The 26,384-nt window shown below is 46.5% G+C and overlaps 1 protein-coding gene across 2 annotated transcripts in view; it reads left to right on the top strand.

Moving 5' to 3' along the window:
- ARSL (arylsulfatase L) overlaps positions 1 to 25,442 on the top strand; it is a 42,297-nt gene extending 16,855 nt beyond the window's left edge. Inside the window, exons 6-11 of one of the 2 annotated variants that reach the window (XM_066357682.1) lie at positions 4,451 to 4,874; positions 8,953 to 9,083; positions 15,035 to 15,169; positions 16,940 to 17,102; positions 19,730 to 19,851; positions 25,007 to 25,442. In XM_066357682.1, the coding sequence (XP_066213779.1) occupies positions 4,451 to 4,874; positions 8,953 to 9,083; positions 15,035 to 15,169; positions 16,940 to 17,102; positions 19,730 to 19,851; positions 25,007 to 25,365 (1,334 nt within the window). In that variant the 3' untranslated portion in view covers positions 25,366 to 25,442. Of the gene's footprint in view, positions 1 to 4,450; positions 4,875 to 8,946; positions 9,084 to 15,034; positions 15,170 to 16,939; positions 17,103 to 19,729; positions 19,852 to 25,006 lie in introns of both variants that reach the window. The other variant, XM_066357681.1, reaches the window with a different exon arrangement.
- The last annotated feature ends 942 nt before the right edge of the window (positions 25,443 to 26,384 follow it).

Below are 26,384 nucleotides of genomic sequence, written 5' to 3'. Positions count from 1 at the left end.
ACACACACACAAAAGCGTCTATCCAAGATGCTCGTCGTGGCAACGTGGCTGGTGACAGCCACCATGACCCACCAATGGAAGCAGCTGTCTTCACAGCTCAGATGATTCTCCTGACCCCCCGGGGCCAGATCGGGGGGCAGGCTGCGCACCTGTGCTGGCTTGTCACACAGCTCGGATGGCGTGCGAACCGGCTGAGCGGGAGGGGAGGATGGATGGCCGTCCTGGCACGAAGCTGGCAGGTGGCCCAAAGTGTTTGACATCCGGTGGTGCTGCCACGGTCGACGTGGCTCCTGGCCAGCCCGGGTGTGTCGACAGCTTCTCGGACTACCCTCCTCTGGGCCGTGCGGCTGTTTGGAGACATGAGACAGACAGTGGCTGCTGGTGTCATCAAAGTAGGTGCCCTAAGAAGAAGACATCCTGGAGCCGGCCAAGTCACCAAGTCTGCCCAGAAAGCTCAGAAGGCTCAATGAATATTACCCCCAATACCTGCCACCCAGGTCTTTTTTTTTTCTTTTTTCTTTTTTTGTGTGACAGAGACAGAGTCATAGAGAGGGACAGACAGGGACAGACTAGATGAGAAACATCTATTCTTTGTTGCGACACCTTAGTTGTTCATTGATTGCTTTCTCATATGTGCCTTGACTGCAGGCCTTCAGCAGACCGAGTAACCCCTTGCTCAAGCCAGCGACCTTGGGTCCAAGCTGGTGAGCTCTTTGCTCAAACCGGATGAGCCCGCGCTCAAGCTGGCGACCTCGGGGTCTCGAACCTGGGTCCTCTGCATCCCAGTTTGATGCTCTATCCCAGGGGTCAGGAACCTATGGCTCACCAGCCAGATGTGGCTCTTTTGATGGCTGCATCTGGCTCGCCGACAAATCTTTCATTAAAAAAAATAATAATAACGTTAAAAAGATAAAACATTCTCATGCATTACAATCCATTTATTTCCTACCACTCATGTTCATGGTTGCGGGTGGCTGGAGCCAATCACAGCTGTCCTCCGGGACAACACCACATTTTTATTGGATAATGTGCCACGTCCACGGGTCGTTGTTGTATGGCTCTCACGGAATGACATTTTAAATTATGTGGCGTTCATGGCTCTCTCAGCCAAAAACGTTCCTGACTCCTGCTCTATCCACTGTGCCACCGCCTGGTCAGGCATCATCCTAGTCTTAATCAGCGGTGGAAGAACGGTCTCAGAACTATTTGTCTCAATTGGCCATTTGAGTTTTAATAGGACAGCACTGGTTAATGATGACCATGTGTCATAAAACCTTTGGAAGCAAGGGAGAATGTTTTGTGGACCATTTGGATTCTTTTTTTGTGTGTGTGGCAGTTCTTTAAAATATTAGTGTTTAAAACAGGGGTCCCCAAACTACGGCCCGCGGGCCACATGCGGCCCCCTGAGGCCATTTATCTGGCCCCCGCTGCACTTCCGGAAGGGGCACCTCTTTCATTGGTGGTCAGTGAGAGGAGCATAGTTCCCATTGAAATACTGGTCAGCTTGTTCATTTAAATTTACTTGTTCTTTATTTTAAATATTGTATTTGTTCCCATTTTGTTTTCTTACTTTAAAATAAGATATGTGCAGTGTGCATAAGGATTTGTTCATAGTTTTTTTATAGTCCGGCCCTCCAATGGTCTGAGGGACAGTGAACTGGCCCCCTGTGTAAAAAGTTTGGGGACCCCTGGTTTAAAAATCAATCCTTTTTCATGGAAACAACTCAACCAAAAAAACCTGTCACAGAATTTTGAGACCCATTAAAGCAAAGTTTAATGAGAAATAAAAAAAAAAAAAAAGATAAAAGCGTCTGTTCTCACAGGATATTTCCTGGGAAGATGCCACATGATGTTTCCTGGGTGACAAACACCATTGCCATGGAAACACAAAAGGTCTCTTTATCGAGACCTTTATCGGTTGGGACAGCGGAAAACCTGAGCAGCTGTCATTGATTGGTCTAGAACTTCGGACTCTGTGAAACCCTCTCCCCGGGGACCCCGACCATTGTTAGAGGGAATTCTGGCAAAACAGAAGGACAATGACAAACTCACACAACCTTTCACCCTGACTGAGCTTCTCAGATGCGGTTTTCTGGATGAAGAATGACTCTCTCTGCCTTCACTCTTTCTCCTCTGACACAAAGTGTTGCAAAATCACCGTTAATGGTCACCAGAGATCTCAGGTCCTAAACACAGAAACCTGCCTCTGTTTACTTATCTGTAAATAGAGTCTTAGTGAGCTATCTGAGAGGAGTCACCCTGGGTCAGGGGGGACCCTGCATGCACCCAGTGACAGGGACCTTAGAAGAGACGGAGGAGGAGACACAGACACAGAGGAGAAGCCACGTGGGGACGGAGGCAGAGACGGGAGGGAGGCGGCCACCAGCCCGGGGACGCCTGGAATCCCAGGAGCTGGGAGAGGCAGGGGACCCTCCCTGGAGCCTCCGGGGGGCAGGAGCACAGCCCTGGGACCCCTGGACCTCAGACGTCCACTCTCCAGGACAGAGGAAGGCAAGATATATTTATGTACATACATAGATGGAACACTTATAGCAAATAGAGAAATAATAGATGATAGATAGACAGATAGATAGATAATATAGATGATAGATACAATAGATAGATATCAATAGATGATAGATAGGTAGATAGATGATTGATAGATGGATGGATGGATGGATGGATAGATAGATAGATGATGGATGGGTGGATGGATGGATAGATAGGTAGACAGATGATTGATAGATACACACAATAGATAGATATAGATAAAAGATAGATAGATAAATAGATGATAGATGGATGGATGGATGATTGGATAGATAGATTGATAGATGATAGATAGACAGACAGATAGATGATAGATAGATAGATAGATAGATAGATAGATAGATAGATAGATAATAGAGACAGATGATAGATAGATAGATATGATATATAGATAGGATAGAGAGATGATAGATAGATAGATAGATAGATAGATAGATAGATAGATAGATAGATAGATAGACAGATGATAGGTGGACAGATAGATAGACAGATACATAAATAGAAACATAGATACATAGATGATATAGATGATAGATAGACAGATGATAGATAGATAGATAGATAGAAACAATAGATAGATATAGATGGATGATAGATGGGTAGTGTAAGGTTGGTGGACAATGGAGGAAGGTCACGTGGGTTCCCTAGCCAGGAACTTTGGCTAGAATCACCCACAACCAAGTGCGCCAAAGGAAACTTCCCAGGAGCCCTTTGGAAAAGAGCGATTGTCCATCAGCCAGTGAGATTTCACCACGTCATATTAGCTCGACCACCCTAGGGGCCCTTTAAATATCCCCCACGCAGGTCACCCTATGTGATTTCCCTAGCCTCTGTCCTCGGGGCCAGGGAACCTCGTCGGGCAAGATTCACTCTGTACTCAATAAAGCCTTTATTATTCCACACTTCGTGGCTACGCCCTTCCTTCTTCCTCGGCAGGGAAAAGTACCTTACAGATAGATAGGTAGATAGATGATTGATAGATAGATAAATAGATAGATAGAAACATGGATGGATGGATGATTGATAGGTGGATGGATAGATGGATAGATAAATAGATGGATGGATAGATGATAGATACGTATGTAGGTAGGTAGGTAGGTAGGTAGGTAGATAGATGATAGATGGATGGATAGATAGATACATGATTGATAGATGGATGGATAGATGATAGATAGATCAATAGATAGATAGATAATAGATATAAACAGATACATACATACAGAGATGATATAGATGATAGATAGATAAATTGATAGATAGATACATGGATGGATGGATGGATGATTGGATAGATAGACAGATGATAGATAGATAGATAGATAGATAGATAATAGATGAATAGATAGATGCATGGATGGATAGATGATTGACAGATGGATGGATAGATAGATACATGGATGGATGGATGGTTGATTGATTGACAGATGGATGGATAGATGGAATGATAGGTAGATAGATACACAGATGATAGGTAGATAGATAGATACATGGATGGATGAATGGATAATTGATGGATGGATGGATGGATGGATGGATGCATGGATGGACAAGTAGACAGACAGATAGATGATAGGTAAATAGACACATAGATACATAGATGATAGATAGATGGATGGATCGATAGATACATAGATGGATGGATAGATGGATACGTGGATGGATGGATGGATGATTGGATAGATAGATGATTGATAGATATATAGATAGATACATGGATGGATGGATGGATGGATGGATAGATGATAGATAGATAGATAGATAGATAGATGATAGATAGATACATGGATGGATGGATGGATGGATGATTGATAGACAGATAGATCGATGGGTAGATAGACAGCTGTGCCCATGGTGACAATACGCCAGCTGACACACCCACGTACCTGTCCTTGCCTTTCAGGAAAGTGGCACCTGGGTCTCAGCTGCGCGTCCGCCAGCGACCACTGCCACCACCCGCTCAGCCACGGCTTTGACCACTTCTTCGGGATGCCCTTCTCCATGATGGCGGACTGCGCCCGCTGGGGGCTCTCGGAGAAGCGCCTGCACCTGGAGCGGCCACTCCGCGGGGGCGCGCAGGCGGTGGCCCTGGCCGCCCTGACGCTCACGGCCGGGAAGCTGGCCCGCCTCCTGTCCGTCCCCTGGCGGCCAGTCCCCTGGGCGGTGGCGCTGGCCGCCTCGCTGTGGGCGGCCTCCTGCTCCGTGGGCACGCTCATCGTCCACGCGGACTGCTTCCTGATGAGCAACCGCGGCATCACCGAGCAGCCCATGCGCCCGGCCCGGACGGCGCCCCTCATGCTCAAGGAAGTCTCGTCCTTCCTGGCCAGGTGAGCGTCCGGGGCTCCACTCCCTCCCTGAGAGCTGAGTCGTCAACGCCATGCACTCAGCAAGGGGACTCAGATGAGGGGACGCTCCTGGCACACACACGTGCTTCTCTGTTAAACAGACGCCCTGGGTGACGTTCACGGCCGCTCGGCTGGACGGCGTCCCCTCAAACAGGGGACGGTTCGGTTGACCTTGGATGCCGTCTCTTGAGGTCCCATTCCGTAAACACCCCACCCTCCCAGTCACCGTGGGCTGTATTCCACGGACCGCAGAACGCATCACCCATTGAAGACACTTAACCAAGAAAGAGAAAACCCTAAATGTTTTTTGGGTTTTTTTTCTTTTTTTGTATTTTTCTGAAGCTGGAAACGGGGAGAGACAGTCAGACAGACTCCCGCATGCGCCCGACCGGGATCCACCCGGCACGCCCACCAAGGGCGACGCTCTGCCCACGAGGGGGCAATGCTCTGCCCCTCCGGGGTGTCGCTCTGCCACAACCAGAGCTACTCTAGCGCCTGGGGCAGAGGCCAAGGAGCCATCCCCAGCGCCCGGGCCATCTTTGCTCCAATGGAGCCTTGGCTGCGGGAGGGGAAGAGAGAGACAGAGAGGAAGGAGGGGGGGAGGGGTGGAGAAGCAGATGGGCGCTTCTCCTATGTGCCCTGGCCGGGAATCGAACCCGGGTCCCCTGCACGCAGGCTGATGCTCTACTGCTGAGCCAACCGGCCAGGGCCAACCCTAAATGTTTTGAAAGGTCGATCCCCAGGACCAAGATGTCCTGCTGTCCACGTCAGGGACAGGGACACACGATGTGGGACCAAGAGGGACAGGACGAACATGGTATATACCAGTGGTCCCCAACCCCCCGGGCCACGGACCGGTACCGGTCTGTGGGCCATTTGGTACCGGTCTGCAAAGAAAGAATAAATAACTTACATTATTTCCGTTTTATTTACATTTAAGTCCGAACGACGTTTTATTTTTAAAAAATGACCAGATTCCGCCTGACCGGTGGTGGCGCAGTGGATAAAGCGTCGACCTGGAAATGCTGAGGTCGCCGGTTCAAAACCCTGGGCTTGCCTGATAAAGGCACATATGGGAGTTGATGCTTCCAGCTCCTCCCCCCTTCTCTCTTTCTGTTTCTATTTCTCCCTGTCTCTCTCCTCTCTAAAAATGAATAAATAAAATTAAAAAAAAAAAAACTTAAAAAATATGACCAGATTCCCTCTGTTACATCCGTCTAAGACTCACTCTTGACGCTTGTCTCGGTCACGTGATCCATTTATCCGTCCCACCCTAAAGGCCGGTCCGTGAAGATATTTTCTGACATGAAACCGGTCCGCGGCCCAAAAAAAGGTTGGGGACCACTGCCCTAGAAAATCCTTTGAGATGTTCTAAGGTGGAGTTGCTTGATAGGTCTGAGGTACGATACTTTGTTACCCAATTCAAATAGGGTGTGTCTGGTTCCGCAGGCCGGGTAGCTAAGAGCTGTTCAGAGACTGAACCACCGGAAACTCCATTGCCCATCCAAGGAAAAAGTTTATCACCCCGATGTTGTTGAAAGAGTATAGAGTTTATATACAATCCTTGGGTCTGTAATCTTCATACAACACCGTGGGCTGTAGCCCATCCATCCATGTATCTATCTATCTATCTATCCATCTATCCATTCATCTATCTATCATCCATCCATCCATTCATCCATGTATCTATCTATCTATCTATCCATCTATCCATTCATCTATCAATCATCCATCCATCCATCCATCCATCCATCCATGTATCTATCTATCTATCCATCTATCCATTCATCTATCAATCATCCATCCATCCATCCATCCATCCATGTATTTATCTATCCATCTATCCATTCATCTATCAATCATCCATCCATCCATTCATCCATGTATCTATCTATCTATCCATCTATCCATTTATCTATCAATCATCCATCCATCCATTCATCCATGTATCTATCTATCTATCTATCTATCCATCTATCCATTCATCTATCAATCATCCATCCATCCATCCATCTATCCATCCATCCATGTATCTATCTATCCATCTATCCATTCATCTGTCCAATGAAAGGGTGGCTTCCCGTTTCTCAGCGTCTGTCTGCGGACCGGACCAACAATTAAAAACCACTGGGTGAGAGCATTGTTCACTATATAACAAGGTTGTCCCTGGTCAGGGCATATACAGGAATCAACCAATAAACGCATAAAGAAGTAGAACAAAAAAATCGATGCTTCTCTCTCTATTTCTCTGCCTTCCTCTCTTTCTAAAATCAATTAATTCATTTGGGGGTTTTGTTTTTCTTTCTTTTTTTCTTTTTCTTTTCTTTTTTTTGGTAAATTAAGAAGACAAACAGGTGAGTCCACTGTGCCCTATAATTCCATCTAAGGGTTTCACGTTGGCAGCTACCCCTCAAGAATGAGTACTCAATTCTGCGAAACAAGAATGAAAATCTATAAGATCCATAGATGAGATCGTAAGCGTCAGATCGGGAAGAAGGGGGAAATCAGGACCTGCCCAGACAGGGGGAATCAAATCAAAATTAATAACCGATTACACACTGTTTCCTAACGTGGGTTCATTCGTGACAATTCCGTGTCCTCAAGTTCACCAAATATATGGTATCAGTTACTCTGCAAGGCGAGGTTAGAGGTGGAAACGTATCTATCTACCTATCATCTGTGTATCTGTCTATCTATCTACCTATCCATCTATCCATCATCTATCAATCATCCATCCATCCATCCATGTATCTATCTATCCATCTATCTACTCATCTATCAATCATCCATCCATCCATCTGTCCATGTATCTATCTATCTATCTATCCATCTATCCATCATCTATCAATCATCCATCCATCCATCTGTCCATGTATCTATCTATCTATCTATCCATCTATCCATCATCTATCAATCATCCATCCATCCATCTGTCCATGTATCTATTTATCTATCTATCTATCCATCTATCCATTCATCTATCAATCATCCATCCATCCATCCGTCCATGTATCTATCTATCTATCCATCTATCCATTCATCTATCAATCATCCATCCATCCATCTGTCCATGTATCTATCTATCCATCTATCCATCATCTATCAATCATCCATCCATCCATCTGCCCATGTATCTATCCATCTATCCATTCATCTATCAATCATCCATCCATCCATCTGTCCATTTGTCTATCTATCCATCTATCCATTCATCTATCAATCATCCATCCATCCATCTGTCCATGTATCTATCTATCCATCTATCCATCATCTATCAATCATCCATCCATCCATCTGTCCATGTATCTATCTATCCATCTATCCATTCATCTATCAATCATCCATCCATCTATCCATCCATCTGATCACGGGGTCTCCTGGTATTCTTACCTTCAGTTGTCAGAAGTGTCATGGTTATAAAATAATAATGACAACCTTCAAGGAGTTTAAAAAAAAAAAACATGCAAAAAGCCAGGATTGATTTCCCCACAGCTTTGTAGAGAGAAACGTCATCCCGTTAAATGTCCCCAAATGCCAGGATATCTCCCTGTTAAGAGTTGCTCGTCTTTGCTCCTGGTGGGCTGAACGCAAAAGACAAAGATTACAGCAGGGATGGGACCATTCTCATGCTTATTTTTAAAATCGTTTTACTTACTAGTTTTAGAGAGAGAAGAAGGGAGAGAGAGAGAAAAAAGAGAGAGAGAGAGAGAAATGTCAATTATCACACTTATCTATGCATACACTGGTGGATTCTTGTATGTGCCCTGACCGGAGATTGAACCCACAACCTTGGCGTATCAGAAAAAGGTGTTCTAACCAACGGAGCCACCCGGCCAGGGTTCTACATTGATTCTGTATTCCGAGGACTTTGATCCTGAACATTTATTTTGCTTTGCTAATATAGTAACAATGATACTATGAATCATTCCGAGGACTTCGATCCTGGACGTTTATTTTGCTTTGCTAATATAGTAACAATGATACTATGAATCATCAACAGCAGCATCAGCATCACTCGTGAACGGAGCTCTCGTTGTTTTTATGTCTATTTAAGGAACAGAGCAAGACCGTTCCTTCTCTTTGTGTCTTTTCTGCACTGCCACACCCCCCTGGTCACCACGGAGAGCTTCCTGGGGACCAGCGCCCACGGGCTGTACGGGGACAACGTGGAGGAGATGGACTGGATGGTGGGTGAGTAGGTACCTCATCCTGGAGAAAATGTGCTGAACCCCCCAAAAAAAAACAGGACGAGAGAAACCACAGAAGGAGACACTAATTTCAGGGGAGCACAGGAGCCCCCGTCCTATCCATACAGCGAGCTCCTTGAATGTCGGGGGTCGTAAATATTACGACGCCCACCTACCCCTTCCCTTTGTTTCTCTTTGTCTGTGGGGGCTGAGGGGTGGGATACTTCTCATCTGTGTATCTGTCTATCTACCTATCTACCCATCTATCCATCATCTATCAATCATCCATCCATCCATCCATGTAGCTATCTATCTATCCATCTTTGTCTGTGGGGGTGAGGGGTGGGATACTTCTCATCTGTGTATCTATCTACCTATCTACCCATCTATCCATCATCTATCAATCATCCATCCATCCATCCATCCATCCATCTATCCATGTAGCTATCTATCTATCCATCTTTGTCTGTATGGGCTGGGGGGTGGGATACTTCTCATCTGTGTATCTGTCTATCTACCTATCTATCCATCTATCCATCATCTATCCATCATCTATCAATCATCTATCCATCCATGTAGCTATCTATCTATCCATCTTTGTCTGTGGGGGATGGGTGTGGGATACTTCTCATCTGTGTATCTGTTTATCTACCTATCTATCCATCTATCCATCATCTATCAATCATCTATCCATCCATCCATCTATCCATCCATGTAGCTATCTATCTATCCATCTTTGTCTGTATGAGCTGGGGGGGTGGGATACTTCTCATCTGTGTATCTATCTACCTATCTATCCATCTATCCATCATCTATCAATCATCTATCCATCCATCCATCCATCCATCCATCCATCCATGTAGCTATCTATCTATCCATCTTTGTCTGTGGGGGATGGGGGGTGGGATACTTCTCATCTGTGTATCTGTCTATCTACCTATCTACCCATCTATCCATCATCTATCAATCATCCATTCATCCATCCATCCATGTAGCTATCTATCTATCCATCTTTGTCTGTGGGGGCTGAGGGGTGGGATACTTCTCATCTGTGTATCTATCTATCTATCTATCTATCTATCTATCTATCTATCCATCTATCCGTCATCTATCAATCATCCATCCATACATCCGTCCTGTATCTATCTATCTATCCATCATCTATCAATCATCCATCCATCCATTCATCCATTCATGTATCTATCTATCTATCTATCTATCCATCTATCCATCATCTATCAATCATCCATCCATCCATCCATTCATCCATCCATGTAGCTATCTATCTATCCATCTTTGTCTGTGGGGGCTGAGGGGTGGGATACTTCTCATCTGTGTATCTATCTATCTATCTATCATCTATCTATCTATCTATCCATCTATTCGTCATCTATCAATCATCCATCCATACATCCATCCTGTATCTATCTATCTATCTATCTATCTATCCATCTATCCATCATCTATCAATCATCCATCCATCCATCCATCCATCCATGTATCTATCTATCTATCCATCTATCCATCATCTATCAATCATCCATCCATCCATCCATTCATCCATCCATGTATCTATCTATCTATCTATCTATCTATCTATCTATCTATCTACCTACCTATCTATCCATCTATCCATCATCTATCAATCATCCATCCATCCATCCATGTAGCTATCTATCTATCCATCTTTGTCTGTGGGGGTGAGGGGTGGGATACTTCTCATCTGTGTATCTATCTACCTATCTACCCATCTATCCATCATCTATCAATCATCCATCCATCCATCCATCCATCCATCCATCCATCCATCCATCTATCCATGTAGCTATCTATCTATCCATCTTTGTCTGTGGGGGCTGAAGGGTGGGATACTTCTCATTGGGTATTTTTAGGGGGTGGAAATGGGTATGGTTTTTGTTTGTTTGTTTGTTTGTTTGTTTGTTGATCGTCTGGAAACATCACCTTGGAGGAAAATGCATGGTCAGGCTGACATGTTGAGAAAAACGGCTAACGGACATTGGAAAACACATCGGTGTCATGATTCAGTTCCCATGACTTCCCCAGCGGGCTGTGGACCCCGCGGACCCCGGCTCGTTTGAGAAGAAATCCCCATATTACTGCAAAGAACACTTCCATTTTCCCAGGGGTTCCCACGTTATAGCCACCAGGGGTCTTTAAGTGGAAAAACAACAACAACAACAACAAAGACTCACATGGACCATACAGGTGGTTTGATGTGCATCGAACACGCTGTGGTTTACATTGAATCTATAATGCCATGTTTGAAGGGGGAAAATCATTTCAAATGAGCTTTGTCATCTGACAGTTACTGAGTGACAAGGACCCACATTCAACAGGGCAAACCAAGAAGCCTGTTAGCCTCGTACAGTCAAAGGAACCCGTCGTAGGATATAGTTAAGGCACCTTTAAAAAAAAAATTTATTCGATTTATTGGGGTGAGATTGGTCAATAAAATTACACAGCCTGACCAGGCGGTGGCGCAATGGATAGAGCGTCGGACCGGGACGACGAGGACCCAGGTTCGAGACCCCGAGGTCGCCGGCTTGGGCGCGGGCTCATCTGGTTTGAGCAAAAGCTCACCAGCTTGGACCCAACCAAAGTCGCTGGCTTGAGCAAAGGGGTTATTCGGTCTACTGTAGCCCCACACGGTCAAGGCACCTATGAGAAAGCAATCAATGAACACCTAAGGTGCCTCAACGAAAAACTAATGATTGATGCTTCTCATCTCTCCCTGTTCCTGTCTGTCTGTCCCTATCTATCCCTCTCTCTCTCTGTGTCTCTGTAAAAATAAATAAATAAGTAAATAAGTAAACAAATAAATAAAATTATGCAGGTAGCAAGTGTCCAATATAATAATATAATAACTCATCATTTGCATAATGTCTTGTGTGTCCAACACTACAAGTCACACCTCCTTCTTTGCTGCAGTCCCCACAGTGTCTGTGTCTATCAGGTATTTTTTGTAATGAATCCTGTCCCCTTTCTCCACCCAGCCCCCCAACACCCTCTCCCTCCGACACCTGCAGTCTGCTGTCTGTATTTATCCATCTGTTGACAGCGACCTTTCCGGGTAAACACTCTGTCCTCTGTCCCCCCAGACTTCAACCTCTCTCAGAAAACTGCATGCTCCCTTTACAAATACGATGACAGTAAGGTGTAGGTAGGTGGGACATGGGACAGGGGGGCTTCTCAGGGCAGAGAAAAATCTCACACGGTCCGTAAGACACCACCAGGATGGACACAGGACGTTGCGTGTCCTGTGTCCATCAAACCCCACAGGATGGACCTCGACTTGGAGCACTGAACTATATAGAGCGTGGGTGTGGGTTAATACCACTGTGTCGAAATGGGATCATCATTTACAGCACTTGCCCTAGTTATCCATAAAACTAAACATCCTCTAAAAGATAAAATAACATTCGCCTGACCTGTGGTGGCGCAGTGGATAAAGCCTTGACCTGGAACGCTGAGGTCGCCGGTTCGAAACCCTGGGCTTGCCTGGTCAAGGCACATATGGGAGTTGATGCTTCCTGCTCCTCCCCCTTTTCTCTCTCTCTCTCTCTCTCTCACTTTCTCGCTCTCTCTCTCCTCTCAAAAATAAATAAATAAAAATATTAAATAAAATAAAATCTATTCCTTTAGGGGGAGGAAAATCAATCGTGCCACAAATCTGAAAACCCCTGTCCCAAAAGAAAACAGTTGAAGCCTAACCTGTGGTGGCGCAGTGGATAAAACATCGACCTGGAGGTCGCCGGTTCGAAACCCTGGGCTTGCCTGGTCAAGGCACATATGGGAGTTGATGCTTCCAGCTCCTCCCCCCTTCTCTCTCTCTCTCTCTCCTCTCTCTCTCTCTCTCTCTCTCCTTTCTAAAATGAATAAATAAAATAAAAATAAAATTTTAAAAAAATCTTTAAAAAAAAAGAAAACAGTTGAAGAGGTATAAATAGCCAAAAAAAAAAAAAAGAGAAATAAAATAAAAATAAATAGACAGTGATCACGTTGCTTTAACGTTAAGCGTACGAAAAACTCTCTAACAGATCCGCTAAGACGCAGAGGTTGTCAGACGGCGTAAGAAAGCGGGATCCGACCAAGAGGAAACGCATTTTTCTTTTAGTAAAATCTGCAGCTTTTCACCATTTTTACTCAATTCCTTTATCCCTCCACCCCGCCTTTAACAGTCACTCTAATTTATTCCTGTAAATTTACTTTTTATTTTATTTATTTATTTATTTATTTATTTATTTATTTATTTTGCAATTTTTCTGAAGCTAGAAACCGGGAGAGACAGTCAGACAGACTTCCACATGCGCCCGACCGGGATCCACCCGGCACGCCCACCAGGGGGTGACGCTCTGCCCACCAGGGGGCGATGCTCTGCCCCTCCTGGGTGTCGCTCTGCCGCAACCAGAGCCACTCTAGCGCCTGAGGCAGAGGCCAAGGAGCCATTCGATTCCACATATAAGTGACATCGTGCGGTGTTTGTATTTCTCTCTCTGACCACAATGTCCTCATGGTCCATCCACGTTGTCGCAGGTGGCCAACATTCCTACCTTTTCCGGGCTCAATAATATTCCGCTGTCCAGGTATACTGTATTTTCTTTATCCAGCCATGTGCCGATGGGCACTGGAGCTGTTTCCACGCCTCGGGTATTGCGAACAATACGGTAATGAGTATGGGCGTCCACACATCTTTAGTGTAACTTTGAGAAACTTAAAGAGCGGTGCTGCGGTGGACAGAGCATCAGCCAAGGATGCGGAGGACCCAGGTTTGAAATCCCCGAGGTCGCCAGCTTGAGTGCGGGCTCACCAGCTTGAGCGCAGGGTCGCTGGCTTGAGCGTGGGATCATAGACATGACCCCATGGTCGCGCTGGCTTGAGCCCAAAGGTCGCTGGCTGGAGCCCAAGGTCACCGGTTTGAGCTAGGGGGTCACTCACTCTGCTGCAGCCCCCCAGTCAAGGCACATATGAGAAAGCAATCAATGAAGAACTAAGATGCCACAATTACGAGTTGATGCTTCTCATCTCTCTCTCTCCCTGTCTGTCTGTCCCTGACTGTCCCTGTCTCTCTCTCTCTCTCTCTCTCTCTCTCTCTAAGAAAAAAGAAAAAGAAAAGAAAAACTCAGAGCCATAACTGCAGACTGTTGTTCACATATATGTTCATTACCACAATCAGCCTCCTTCCTACACCTTCCTGGTCCATATATATATATATATATATAATATATATACACACACACATACATATATGGATACACAGTATCCATACAATATATTGACATATTCAATATATAAATATATACACATTGTAACCTTTCTTTATCTCGGTTTTAAAGTTGCACTATTCTGTCCTGTGTGGATTGTATCCTTCTAGCTTGCCTACGGGTTTCTGAAAACACAATGGTTGTGTGTAGAAAGACACGTCCATCTGAAATCCAGGACGCCCAGAAGGGCACAATGAGACTGCCGCCCGCTCCCAGAATCATCTGACACAGGGGTCGGGAACCTGTGGCTCGCGTGCCAGATGTGGCTCTTTGGATGGCTGCCTCTGGCTCGCAGAGAAATCTTGAATAAAAAAAGTAATAACATTAAAAATATAAAACACTCTCATGTATTACAATCCATTCATTTCCTACCGCTCATGTTCATGGTTGCGGGTGGCTGGAGCCCATCACAGCTGTCCTCCGGGACAACACCACATTTTTATTGGATAATGCGTCACGTCCACGGGTCGTTGTATGGCTCTCATGGAATGACATTTTAAAATATGTGGCGTTCACGGCTCTCTCAGCCGAAAAGGTTTCCGACCCCTGAGCACACAAGCCTCGGCAGAAGGAGGGTCCCAAAATGCTGACGCGCCCCCTCTCCCCAGCGAGTCGCTTCATGTAGGACAACCTCTCCCATTCTGACCGGCTGTATCGCTGCCGTTCCCCGCAGGGCAGATCCTGGGGACGCTGGACGCGGAAGGTCTGACCAGCAACACCCTGGTGTACTTCACGTCGGATCACGGGGGATCCCTGGAGGCTCAGGACGGGAACAGCCAGTACGGAGGCTGGAATGGCATTTACAAGGGTAAGGCTGAGGGGTTCTCAAATCCTCGTCCGTGGTCCCCTCTGTCCTTCCCAAACATTCCCCTGGACCCTATATGGGCCCGTCCCCCTCAGGAGACAAGCTCTGACCGGACACTCTGCTTGTCTCTTTTTTTTTTTTTTTTTTTTTGGTATTTTTCCGAAGCTGGAAACGGGGAGAGACAGTCAGACAGACTCCCGCATGCGACTGACCAGGATCCACCCGGCACACCCACCAGGGGGCAATGCTCTGCCCCTCTGGGGCATCGCTCTGTTGCGACCAGAGCCACTCTAGCGCCTGGGGCAGAGGCCAAGGAGCCATCCCCAGCGCCCAGGCCATCTTTGCTCCAGTGGAGCCTCAGCTGCGGGAGGGGAAGAGAGAGACAGAGAGGAAGGAGAGGGGGTGGAGAAGCAGATGGGCGCTTCTCCTGTGTGCCCTGGCTGGGAATCGAACCCGGGACCCCTTGCACGCCAGGCCGATGCTCTACCACTGAGCCAACCGGCCAGGGCTCTTCTGCTTGTCTCTTAAGGGCAGAAATCACAGCCTGTTCTATTCAGATTTGAACCTTCCTTGCACGATCCACAGGTCTCTGGTGTATTCGCAGAATTGGGCGACCCTCCCCGCCGCTTAATTACCAAACACCTTCATGACCTTGAAAAGAAACTTAGGCACCAACGTGTAACCATCTCTTACTTTCTGCTGTGGGCAGACCCAGCAACGACTCACTGATTTCTATCTCTCTCTACGCCCCCAGTCCGCACGTGTTAGGCAAATGGAATCACTCAGCTTGGGGTCCTTAGTAACGGCCAGTTTGTACCCTGCGTCATGCGCTCTAGATCTGTCTGTGTTGTGTCAAGCAGCTACGGTTTGTTCCTTTTTCATGGCTGAGTAATATTCCCCTGCCCAAGTAGACCATGTTCTGTGTATCTATCCACCTGCTCATATGTCCCGGGTGCGAATGTCCCATCCGGACAGTGCATTTCAGAATGACCGTGGCCACTGCTGGTGGTCACAGTATCTTCAAATTTGGGATCTATGGATGATAAGGACCACGTGATTTATTTATTTATTCATTTTAAAGAGGAGAGGGAGAGACAGAAGGAGAGGGAGAGACAGAAGGAGAGGGAGAGACAGAGAGAGGAGAGACAGAGAGAGAGAAGGGGGGAGGAGCTGGAAGCATCAACTCCCATATGTGCCTTGACCAGGCAAGCCCAGGGTTTCGAACCGGCAACCTCAGCATTTCCAGGTCGATGCTTTATCCACTGTGCCACCACAGGTCAGGCCAGGACCACGTGATTTTGATGTATCAACAAGGTTCTCGAACAGGCTGGCCAAAATTCTACACCTCGACAGACTTCTGTTTTTGTTTTTTTTTTTACTTAGAAAGTTTACTTTTTTTTTTTTAAGTTTTTTATTTATTTATTTTTTATTCATTTTTAGAGAGGAGAGAGAGAGAGAGAGAGAGAGAGAGAGAGAGGGAGAGAGAGGAGAGAGAGACAGAGAGAGAAGGGGAGGAGGAGCAGGTCAGGCACAGAAAGTTTACTTTAAAATATATATATATATATATATATGACAGGGAATGTGTTTATTCTCACCTTGCCTAAGTGTTTCACATACACCAGTCTAGTCTACGCACAGAGGGAACATTACAGAGAAAGAGAATTAGTTTGAAAAGAAGCAGAAAGTTGAAGTCACCCGGGGTCAGCAACCAACAGCGGAGAGAGTTTTTTAACCATACTCTTTTTTTTTCCCTCTGTTCCCGTTTCCACCCAGGCGGCAAAGGCATGGGCGGCTGGGAAGGCGGCATCCGTGTGCCCGGAATCTTCCGCTGGCCCGGGGTGCTGCCCGCCGGCCGGGTCATCCACGAGCCCACCAGTCTGATGGACATCTTCCCCACCGTGGTCCAGCTGGGCGGCGGCGAGGTGCCCCGGGACAGGTACGGGGCCACCCAGGGAAGCCATCTACGGTTGCGCGGAGACACGACATGCAGGTGCCATGTCACCCTTGCGTGACGTCAGGATCCGGGAGAGAAACTCCAGACCCTGTCATTTTCTACAAGGATCACATGTCTGCTTCGTTCTATAACTAAAAAAAAAAAAAAAGTTTGTAAATGTCAGTTTTCCATCTGCCGGCCCATTTTAGTATAGAAGGGCCCATTGTCATGAAAAAATATCTAACAACAAAGTAATATTGTTTCCGCTGCAGAACAGAAATGTTATATGATTACAATGTTTCTCGTCTTAAAACGTACAGAGAATTTGGGGAGAAAGACCAGAAAAATAAAACTTTTATAATCTTAGTAGCCTAAAGATGAAGCCATAATTAAATGATGTCATGCATATATATAATATACTTATGTATTTTACATAAGTATGCACATTAAAGTATACACATTAAAGTATTTTACATAAAGTATGCAGATTATATTTTACATAAGTATATACATTAAAAATAAGTATACACATTTTTATCTTATATATTATATACCGAAATATATACTGAAGGACTGAAAATATAAATTATACATTATATATAAATATGTAATATAAATATATAACATGTATATTCAATCCATAATGATATACAATATATTATACATTTTATAGATAGATATAGACATATTATTTTATTTCCTTTATTTCATCTAAGTTTCCCATTTTAGTAGAAGGGCCCATGGTCATGAAAAAAAATCTAACAACAAAGTAATATTGTTTCCGCTGCAGAACAGAGATGTTGTATGATCACAAGGTTTCTCATCTAAAAATAGAGAGGAAATTTGTGGAGAAAGAGCAGGACAATAAAATGGTTTTGTAATCTTAGCAGCCTAGAGATGAAGCCATTATTAAATGATGTCATCCATGTATAATGTACTTATGTATTTTATGTATCTATTCTTTATGTTTTTATATATATTTTATATATGTGTTTATATATAAATATATAAATGTTTATATATATTTATATATAAATATATAAATGTTTATATATATTTATACATAATTTATAATAGATATAAATGTTTGTAAAATATATAAATGTTTATAAATATTTACATATATAAATATATAAATATATAAGTGTTTATATATATTTACATATATAAATATATAAGTGTTTATATATATTTACATATATAAATATATAAATGTTTATATATATTTATATATATAAATATATAAATGTTTATATATATATAAATATATGATATTTTTATATATAGACATATATTTTTAAAAATGTTTGTGCATAGACAAAAGAAATGAATGGTTTATATATAAACATTAGCCTTGTTTTTTGTTTTCTTCCTTTTTCTTTTCTTTCTTTTTTTTTTTTTTTACCAAATTCTATTCTCATTTTGCTGCCTGTCATAATCACTTCCTTAGTAAAAACTTGAAAGACTTGAATTCCTGGGTCAAAGAATATGGTTGTTTATAGGTAAATCTCTTGATACATTGTGTCAAAGTGTTTTCTAGAAATTGCTACGGGCCAAGTGTGAGTATCTATTTTTTTTAAAAGTAACACTTTTAGAGTAGAAATACTATGTATGTGTATATGGACACACATTTTTATCTTATATATTATATACCTAAATAAATAATGAAGGACTAAATATATAAATGTTACATGTATATTGAATCTGTAATGATATACAATATATTATATATTTTATAGATAGATAGATAGATATAGTCATATTATTTTATTTCCTTTATTTCATCCAAGTAAAATCTACCTATTTTTCTAAACTCTTGAAAGTTGACCAGGGAGATTTCATCTTATGAGAGCAAAACACTCATTTTATGGCTTACCACAGTGCTTGTCAAAATCAGTCCACCATATTTGTTGTTGTTGTTTTTTTAAAGAGACAGAGTGAGAGTCAGAGAGAGGAACAGATAGGGACAGACAGACGGGAACGGAGAGAGGTCAGAAGCATCAATTCTTTGTTATGACACCTTAGTTGTTCATTGATTGCTTTCTCACATGTGCCTTGACCGTGGGCCTTCAGCAGACTGAGTGACCCCTTGCTCAAGCCAGCGACCTTGGGTCCAAGCTGGTGAGCATTTGCTCAAACCAGATGAGCCCGCACTCAAGTTAGTGACCTCGGGGGTCTCGAACCTGTGTCCTTCTGCATCCCAGACCGACGCTCTATCCACTGTGCCACCGCCTGGTCAGGCAGTCCACCATATGGATGATTAAATTCCAACACAGTGGACCACGGGGTCGTGTGGGCAGGTGAGGGCAGAGAAGAACAGGGTTCCAAGCCTTGCTGAGGCGTGCACCTGTTCTAGAGTGACTTGAAGCCCAAATCAGCCTTTAAAAAAAACAAACAAACAAAAAAGACATTTCAAGGACTAGAGAGCATATATTTGCACTCAGCCTAAGGTCCAGTGGACAGTAAGTTAAGCTGAGCAAGCTGGTCCTGGTTGGGCTCTAGCCAGAGGTGACATTCGTCGGTGAGCAGGTAGGGGGCTGCCCCTTGTGCATCCATTTGCCCCCTAAGGGTCCCGTGTACTGTTCATCCATGTGGCTCCGTCCCTGACCCCCCTGTGCTGCTGTCTGCAGGGTGATCGACGGCCGTGACCTGCTGCCTTTGATGCTGGGGGCCACACAGCACTCGGACCACGAGTTCCTGCTGCATTACTGTGAGAAGTTTCTGCACGCAGCCCGGTGGCACCAGCGGGACAGTGAGTAGGCTGGGTGACGGGGGTGGGGCACCTTGCCCTCTGCATCTCGGCTTCTGTGTGGCTGTCCTTTATCTTTTAAGTGAGAGGAGGGGAGATGGACAGACAGACTCCCGCATGCGCCCCCACTGGGATCCACCTGGCCAACCCCATCTGGGGCCGATGCTCGGATCAGCTGAGCTATTTTTAGTGCCCGACACTCAGACCGACTGAGCCATCCTCAGTGCCTGGGGCTGAAGCTTGAAGCAATCGAGCCACTGGCTGCGGGAGGGAGAGAGAAGCAGATGGTCACTTGTCACACGTCTGCCCTGACCAGGAATCAAACCGGGAATGTCTGCATGCTGGGCCAGTGCTCTATCAACCGAGTTAGCCGGCGAGTGACATAACTATAATTGTAACACTAGCTCCTTGATTTTTTTTTTTTTTTGTATTTTTCTGAAGCTGGAAACGGGGAGGCAGTCAGACAGACTCCCGCATGCACCCGAACAGGATCCACCCGGCACGCCCACCAGGGGGCGATGCTCTGCCCATCTGGGGCGTCGCTCTGTTGCAACCAGAGCCACTCTAGCGCCTGAGGCAGAGGCCACAGAGCCATCCCCAGCGCCCGGGCCAACTTTGCTCCAATGGAGCCTCGGCTGCAGGAGGGGAAGAGAGAGACAGAGAGGAAGGGGAGGGGGAAGGGTGGAGAAGCAGATGGGCGCCTCTCCTGTGTGCCCTGGCCGGGAATCGAACTGGGAATGTCTGCATGCTGAGCCAGTGCTCTATCAACCGAGCCAGCCGGCGAGGGCCATAACTATAATTGTAACACTGGCTCCTCGATTTTTTTTTTTTGATGTATTTTCCCTTCATTGTCAATCATCTCTTCTTTATGGAAAGTAGGGTTGTATCCATGCTTCAGGCCGTCTGTAGGGGAGTTTTTATACACACACCCTTGCACACACATGCAGACACACACACACACACACAGGCTTATGCGTGAGCCTGTCTCTAACCTCTTTTCACTCAATTGGTTTTCACGCGTCATAGCCACCTTCGCCACAGGACAGGATTCCATCTTAGCCGTAATAATGGCAACAAAGTAACGAGCTTTCTGTTTCAGAGCTTTCTGGGCTGTTGGAACCTCTGGTCCTTTCAAAAGAACTTTAAAAATCATTGGCAAGCCTTTCGGTTCTTTTGTTTGTTTGTTTTTGATCCCATGAGAATAGAAGTCACGGTGCTTTTTTATTTACAGAGAGAGGGACAGATAGGGACAGACAGACAGGAAGGGAGAGAGATGAGAAGCATCAATTCTTCGTTACAGCACCTTAGTTGTTCATTGATTGCTTTCTCATATGTGCCTTGACCGTGGGGCTCCAGCAGACCGAGTGACCCCTTGCTCGAGCCAGCAACCTTGGTTCCAAGCTGGTGAGCTTTTTGCTCAAACCAGATGAGCCCGCGCTCAAGCCAGCGACCTCGGGGTCTTGAACCTGGGTCCTTCTGCATCCCAGTCCGACGCTCTATCCCCTGCGCCACCGCCTGGTCAGGCTCACGGTGCTTTTTATGGCAACTCTATTTCCAGTGTCCACTGTCTACCTACCAGATGTGGTCACATGGGTTTAGCAACCATTTCTATACACCCAGCTCTTGAAAACGTACCTACCAACCATATTTTTTAATTTTCTGCATAATCACTTTCTGCTTTTGATTCTGTCTTCTGGTAACCCTCTCTGGGTTGCTTGTCTTTTCTGGATTTGCTTGACGGAGTCGGTTCCGTTGGGTTGGTCTCCTTCTTCTTCTTCTTCCCAGGTTTGGGGAGACCTCTCTATCCTTCTTCCTACTGAATTTACATTGACGCCTTCCTTCCGCAAATGCCTTCTCTACGCTCCTCCTCTTGCCGGAATCAAGAGAGCAAGAATATCTTTCAGAGCGTCGACCTGGAAATGCTGAGGTCGCCGGTTCGAAACCCTGGGCTTGCCTGGTCAAGGCACATATGGGAGTTGATGCTTCCAGCTCCTCCCCCCTTCTCTCTGTCTCTCTCTCCTCCCTCTCTCTCTCTCTCTCTCCTCTCTAAAAATGAATAAATAAAAAAAATTTTTAAAGAATATCTTTCAGACTTTCCCTGATTTGTGGAAATTACTATAAATTATTTTTTTTATCAACCTCCTTTCTACGAATCCTCTTCAATAGATTATCATTTTTACTGATGCATTTTTTTATTTTTATTTTATTAAATTTAATGCAGTGACATTGATAAATCAGGGTAACATATGTTGAGAGAAAACATCTCCAGATTATTTTGACATTTGATTATGCTGCATACCCCTCACCCAAAGTCAAAGTGTCTTCCCTCACCTTCTATCTGCTTTTCTTTCTGCTTACTGATGCATTTTTTAAAATGACATGGTTTATGTTATCTCCTTTTAGCGTCGTCGAAAAAAATAGCTTTCATTCCATTTTGTAGTATTCCATCTACAAGTCAATAATTGAATCTAGCCTGACCGGGCAGTGGCACAGCGGACAGAGCGTCGGACTGGGACACAGAGGACCCAGGTTCGAGACCCCGAGGTCGCCAGCTTGAGCACAGGCTCATCTGGTTTGAGCAAAAAAAGCTCACCAGCTTGGACCCAAGGTTGCTGGCTTGAGCAAGGGGTCACTCGGTCTGCTGGAGCCCCACGGTCAAGGCACATATGAGAAAGCAATCCATGAACAACTAAGGAGCTGCAATGAAGAATGGATGCTTCTCGTTTCTCTCCCTTCCTGTCTGTCTGTCCTTATCTGTCTCTCCTTCTGACTCTCTCTGTCTCTGTCACACACACACACATTATAATAATAATAATAATAATAATAATAATAATAAAATCTACAGTAGTTGGGGCCGATGTCCCTGAGGTGGAGAGGGGCTAGCTCCTGTCTCTGGACAGATTTGCACTTGTTGTGTCGTGGTGGGTGTTCGGGGAACACCTCCAGCAGGGGGGCCCTAAATGAACAGTAAGCATACAATGAAGAGAGGAAGTCTCCTGTTAGCCCATCACGGAAGGGTCACAGGTCATGGGAATACCTTCCCTGCACACCTACCTGGAAAATAAATTAAGATTTTTTTCCCAACGACCAACAACAGGAAGCCAGGATTAAAGGAAAAAGAGTGTGAGCGTTCATCTCAGTTCTCCATGTTGGGAGGCATGCGTAATTATAGACGGTCATTGGCCACACAGAGAGAGGTGTCTGGTGTCTTTCTCTCCTTAGAGCAGGGGTCCCCAAACTTTTTTACACAGGGGGCCAGTTCACTGTCCCTCGGACCGTTGGAGGGCCGGACTATAAAGAAAAACTATGAACAAATCCCTATGCACACTGCACATATCTTATTTTAAAGTAAAAAAACAAAACAAAACGGGAACAAAGACAATATTTAAAATAAAGAACAAGTAAATTTAAATCAGCAAACTGACCCGTATTTCCATGGGAACTATGCTCCTCTCACTGACCACCAATGAAAGAGGTGCCCCTTCCGAAAGTGCGGCGGGGGCCGGATACATGGCTTCAGCCATTTAACTGAGCTACAAATACCATTCCATTGGGAGGGCAGGGTTTCAACACATGGACTTTTTTAGATAGAGGACATGAACATTTAATGCACATGTACAGACCATATTCAAGTGTACAATTCAGCAGCATGGAAAACATTCACCGTGTTGTCTCATCATAACCACTACCTAGTTATAGAACTTTTTTTTTTATCCACTGTCTCAGTGGATAGAGCGTTAGCGTAGAGCATGGACGTCCCGGGTTTGATTCCTGGTCAGGGCACACAGGAGAAGCAACCGTCTGCTTCTCTTCGCCGCCGGTGGCCAGTGGCTTGATTGCTTTGAGCGTGGCCCTGGGTGCTGAAGATGGCTCAGTTGGAGCACATCAGCCTCAGGCACTAAACATAGCTGGGTAGTTGAGTATCGGCCCCAGGACGTCCCGGGTTTGATCCCTGGTCAGGGCACACAGGAGAAGCAACCGTCTGCTTCTCTTCGCCGCCGGTGGCCAGTGGCTTGATTGCTTTGAGCGTGGCCCCGGGTGCTGAAGATGGCTCAGTTGGAGCACATCAGCCTCAGGCACTAAACATAGCTGGGTAGTTGAGTATCGGCCCCAGATGGAGGATTGCTGGGTGGATCCCAGCGGAGAGACATGTGGGCATCTTCCTCATTTTCTCCCTTCCTCTCACCTAAAAAAAGCAAAAAATAAAAAGAACATTTTCATTCCCCCAAAAGAGACCCCACCACCAGCAAGTAGTCACTCCCTCTTCCCCTCCCCCAATCCCTGATGAGTAAGCAATGACCTCTTTTCTTTTTTTTTTTTTTTGCATTTATTGGTTGATTACTTTTTGTTTTAATTGAATTCACTGGTGTGACACTGGTTAATAAACTCATATAGGTTTTAGGCCCCACATTTCTGTAACCCGTCAGGTGGCTACTGTGTCGTGTGCCGAGCACCCAGTCGACATTCTCTCCCTCTGAATTTGCCTCTTCTGGACAGTTTGGATAAACGGAATCACACAGTTTGGGGCTTTTCTTCTGTCTGAGCTTTGTGTGTTCCAGGTCCGTCCGGCCTGCAGCCTGAGTCAGAGACTCGCTCCTTTTTCATGGCTGTGTACTATTCCACTGTGCGCCTGGAGCCCTGTTGTGTGTCCATGCCCCTTCTCTGATGGACATTCGCTCCACTTGCACCTTTTGGCTCCTGCCCAGCCCCAAGTTTTTTTTTTGTTTGTTTGTTTGTTTTTTGTATTTTTCTGAAGCTGGAAACGGGGAGGCAGTCAGACAGACTCCCGTATGTGCCCGACTGGGATCCACCCAGCACGCCCACCAGGGGGCGATGCTCTGCCCATCTGGGGCGTCGCTCTGTTGCAACCAGAGCCATTCTAGCACCTGAGGCAGAGGCCACAGAGCCATCCCCAGCGCCCAGGCCAACTTTGCTCCAATGGAGCCTTGGCTGCGGGAGGGGAAGAGAGAGATAGAGAGGAAGGAGAGGGGGAGGGGTGGAGAAGCAGATGGGCGCTTCTCCTGTGTGCCCTGGCCAGGAATCGAACCCGGGACTCCCGCACGCCAGGCTGACGCTCTACCACTGAGCCAACCGGCCAGGGCTGCCCCAGGGGTTTTATTTCTCCCTCCCACGCCCTGCCCGTCGTGTCTCCCCGCAGGTGGCGCCGTCTGGAAGGTGCACTACCGGACGCCCGTGTTCCACCCGGACGGCGCGGGCGCCTGCTACGGCCGAGGGGTCTGCCCGTGCTCCGGAGACTCCGTGGCCCATCACCACCCGCCTTTGCTCTTCGACCTCTCCAGAGACCCGTCCGAGGCCCGGGCCCTCACGCCGGACACGGAGCCCTTGTTCCACCAGGTGATGGCGAGGGTGGCTCGGGCCGTGGCAGACCACCGCCGGACGCTCAGCCCCGTCCCCCTGCAGCTGAACGCGCGCGAGAACAGCTGGAGGGCGTGGCTGCAGCCCTGCTGCGGGACGTTCCCCCTCTGCTGGTGCGACCGGGAAAGTGACGCGCTGTGACCAGCGGCCGGGGAACCCTGGCGTCCCTCCCCCTGCCCCCCCCCCCCCCCGGCTGCCTGGGTTTCTCCACTGGGGACCAAATTAAATGTCACTGTGGACCTCGGTCACCTGTTTGTGTCGGGGCTGAAGGGTTGGGCTCATTCTCACAAGGGAGGGACAAGAATGCAATATTCATGTCCAAACCACGCTGCGGCCGGAGGGCTGCCCGGGACACGCAGGTCACCTAACAGGCTAGTGACCAGCACAGTTCCGCCTGCCACAGGGGTTGCCGCGACAAAGGACCCCAGCCCCACCTGGGGAAACGTGCTTTGACCTCACACTGCGCTCAAATGCCAGGGGCACGTGATTCTTCGTCCAACAGATTTGTAGTAACAAGGGGCCCAGCTGGAGACTGGTGGGAGCCCCACGCTGAGGAACGTGGGTTGGCCTGGCGTGCGGGAGTCCCGGGTTCGATTCCCGGCCAGGGCACACAGGAGAAGCACCCATCTGCTTCTCCACACCTCCCCCTCTCCTTCCTCTCTGTCTCTCTCTTCCCCTCCCGCAGCCAAGGCTCCATTGGAGCAAAGATGGCCCGGGCGCTGGGGATGGCTCCTTGGCCTCTGCCCCAGGAGCTAGGGTGGCTCTGGTTGCAACAGAGCGACGCCCCAGATGGGCAGAGCACCGCCCTCTGGTGGGCTAACCGGGTAGATCCCGGTCGGGCGCATGCGGGAGTCTGTCTGACTGCCTTCCCGTTTCCAGCTTCAGAAAAATACAAAAAAGAAAATAAAAAGAGGAACGTGGGTTGAGCATATCTAGCATTGAAGACGACACAGAGGGTCCCACATTCCTTGAAGAATGGAGACGGGGGCGCGGGGGGGGGGGGAGCTTGGTCCTGCGTTCTGGGGGCGGGGGGTCATCGTGCCAAATCTGGCGTGGATTAAGCAGCTCTTCCCTGGTTTGAGTCTCTCCCAGGGTGCCCATGCCGGACTGGCGGGACCCAGAAAAACCAGTTTTCAAAAATGAATGCCCGGAAGGCTCAG

The sequence above is a fragment of the Saccopteryx leptura genome, chromosome X (genome assembly GCF_036850995.1).
Source record: "Saccopteryx leptura isolate mSacLep1 chromosome X, mSacLep1_pri_phased_curated, whole genome shotgun sequence".
Classification (NCBI taxonomy): Eukaryota; Metazoa; Chordata; class Mammalia; order Chiroptera; family Emballonuridae; genus Saccopteryx; species Saccopteryx leptura.
Note: the sequence above shows the minus strand (reverse complement) of the source record. Positions and strands in the feature narration are given on the sequence as shown.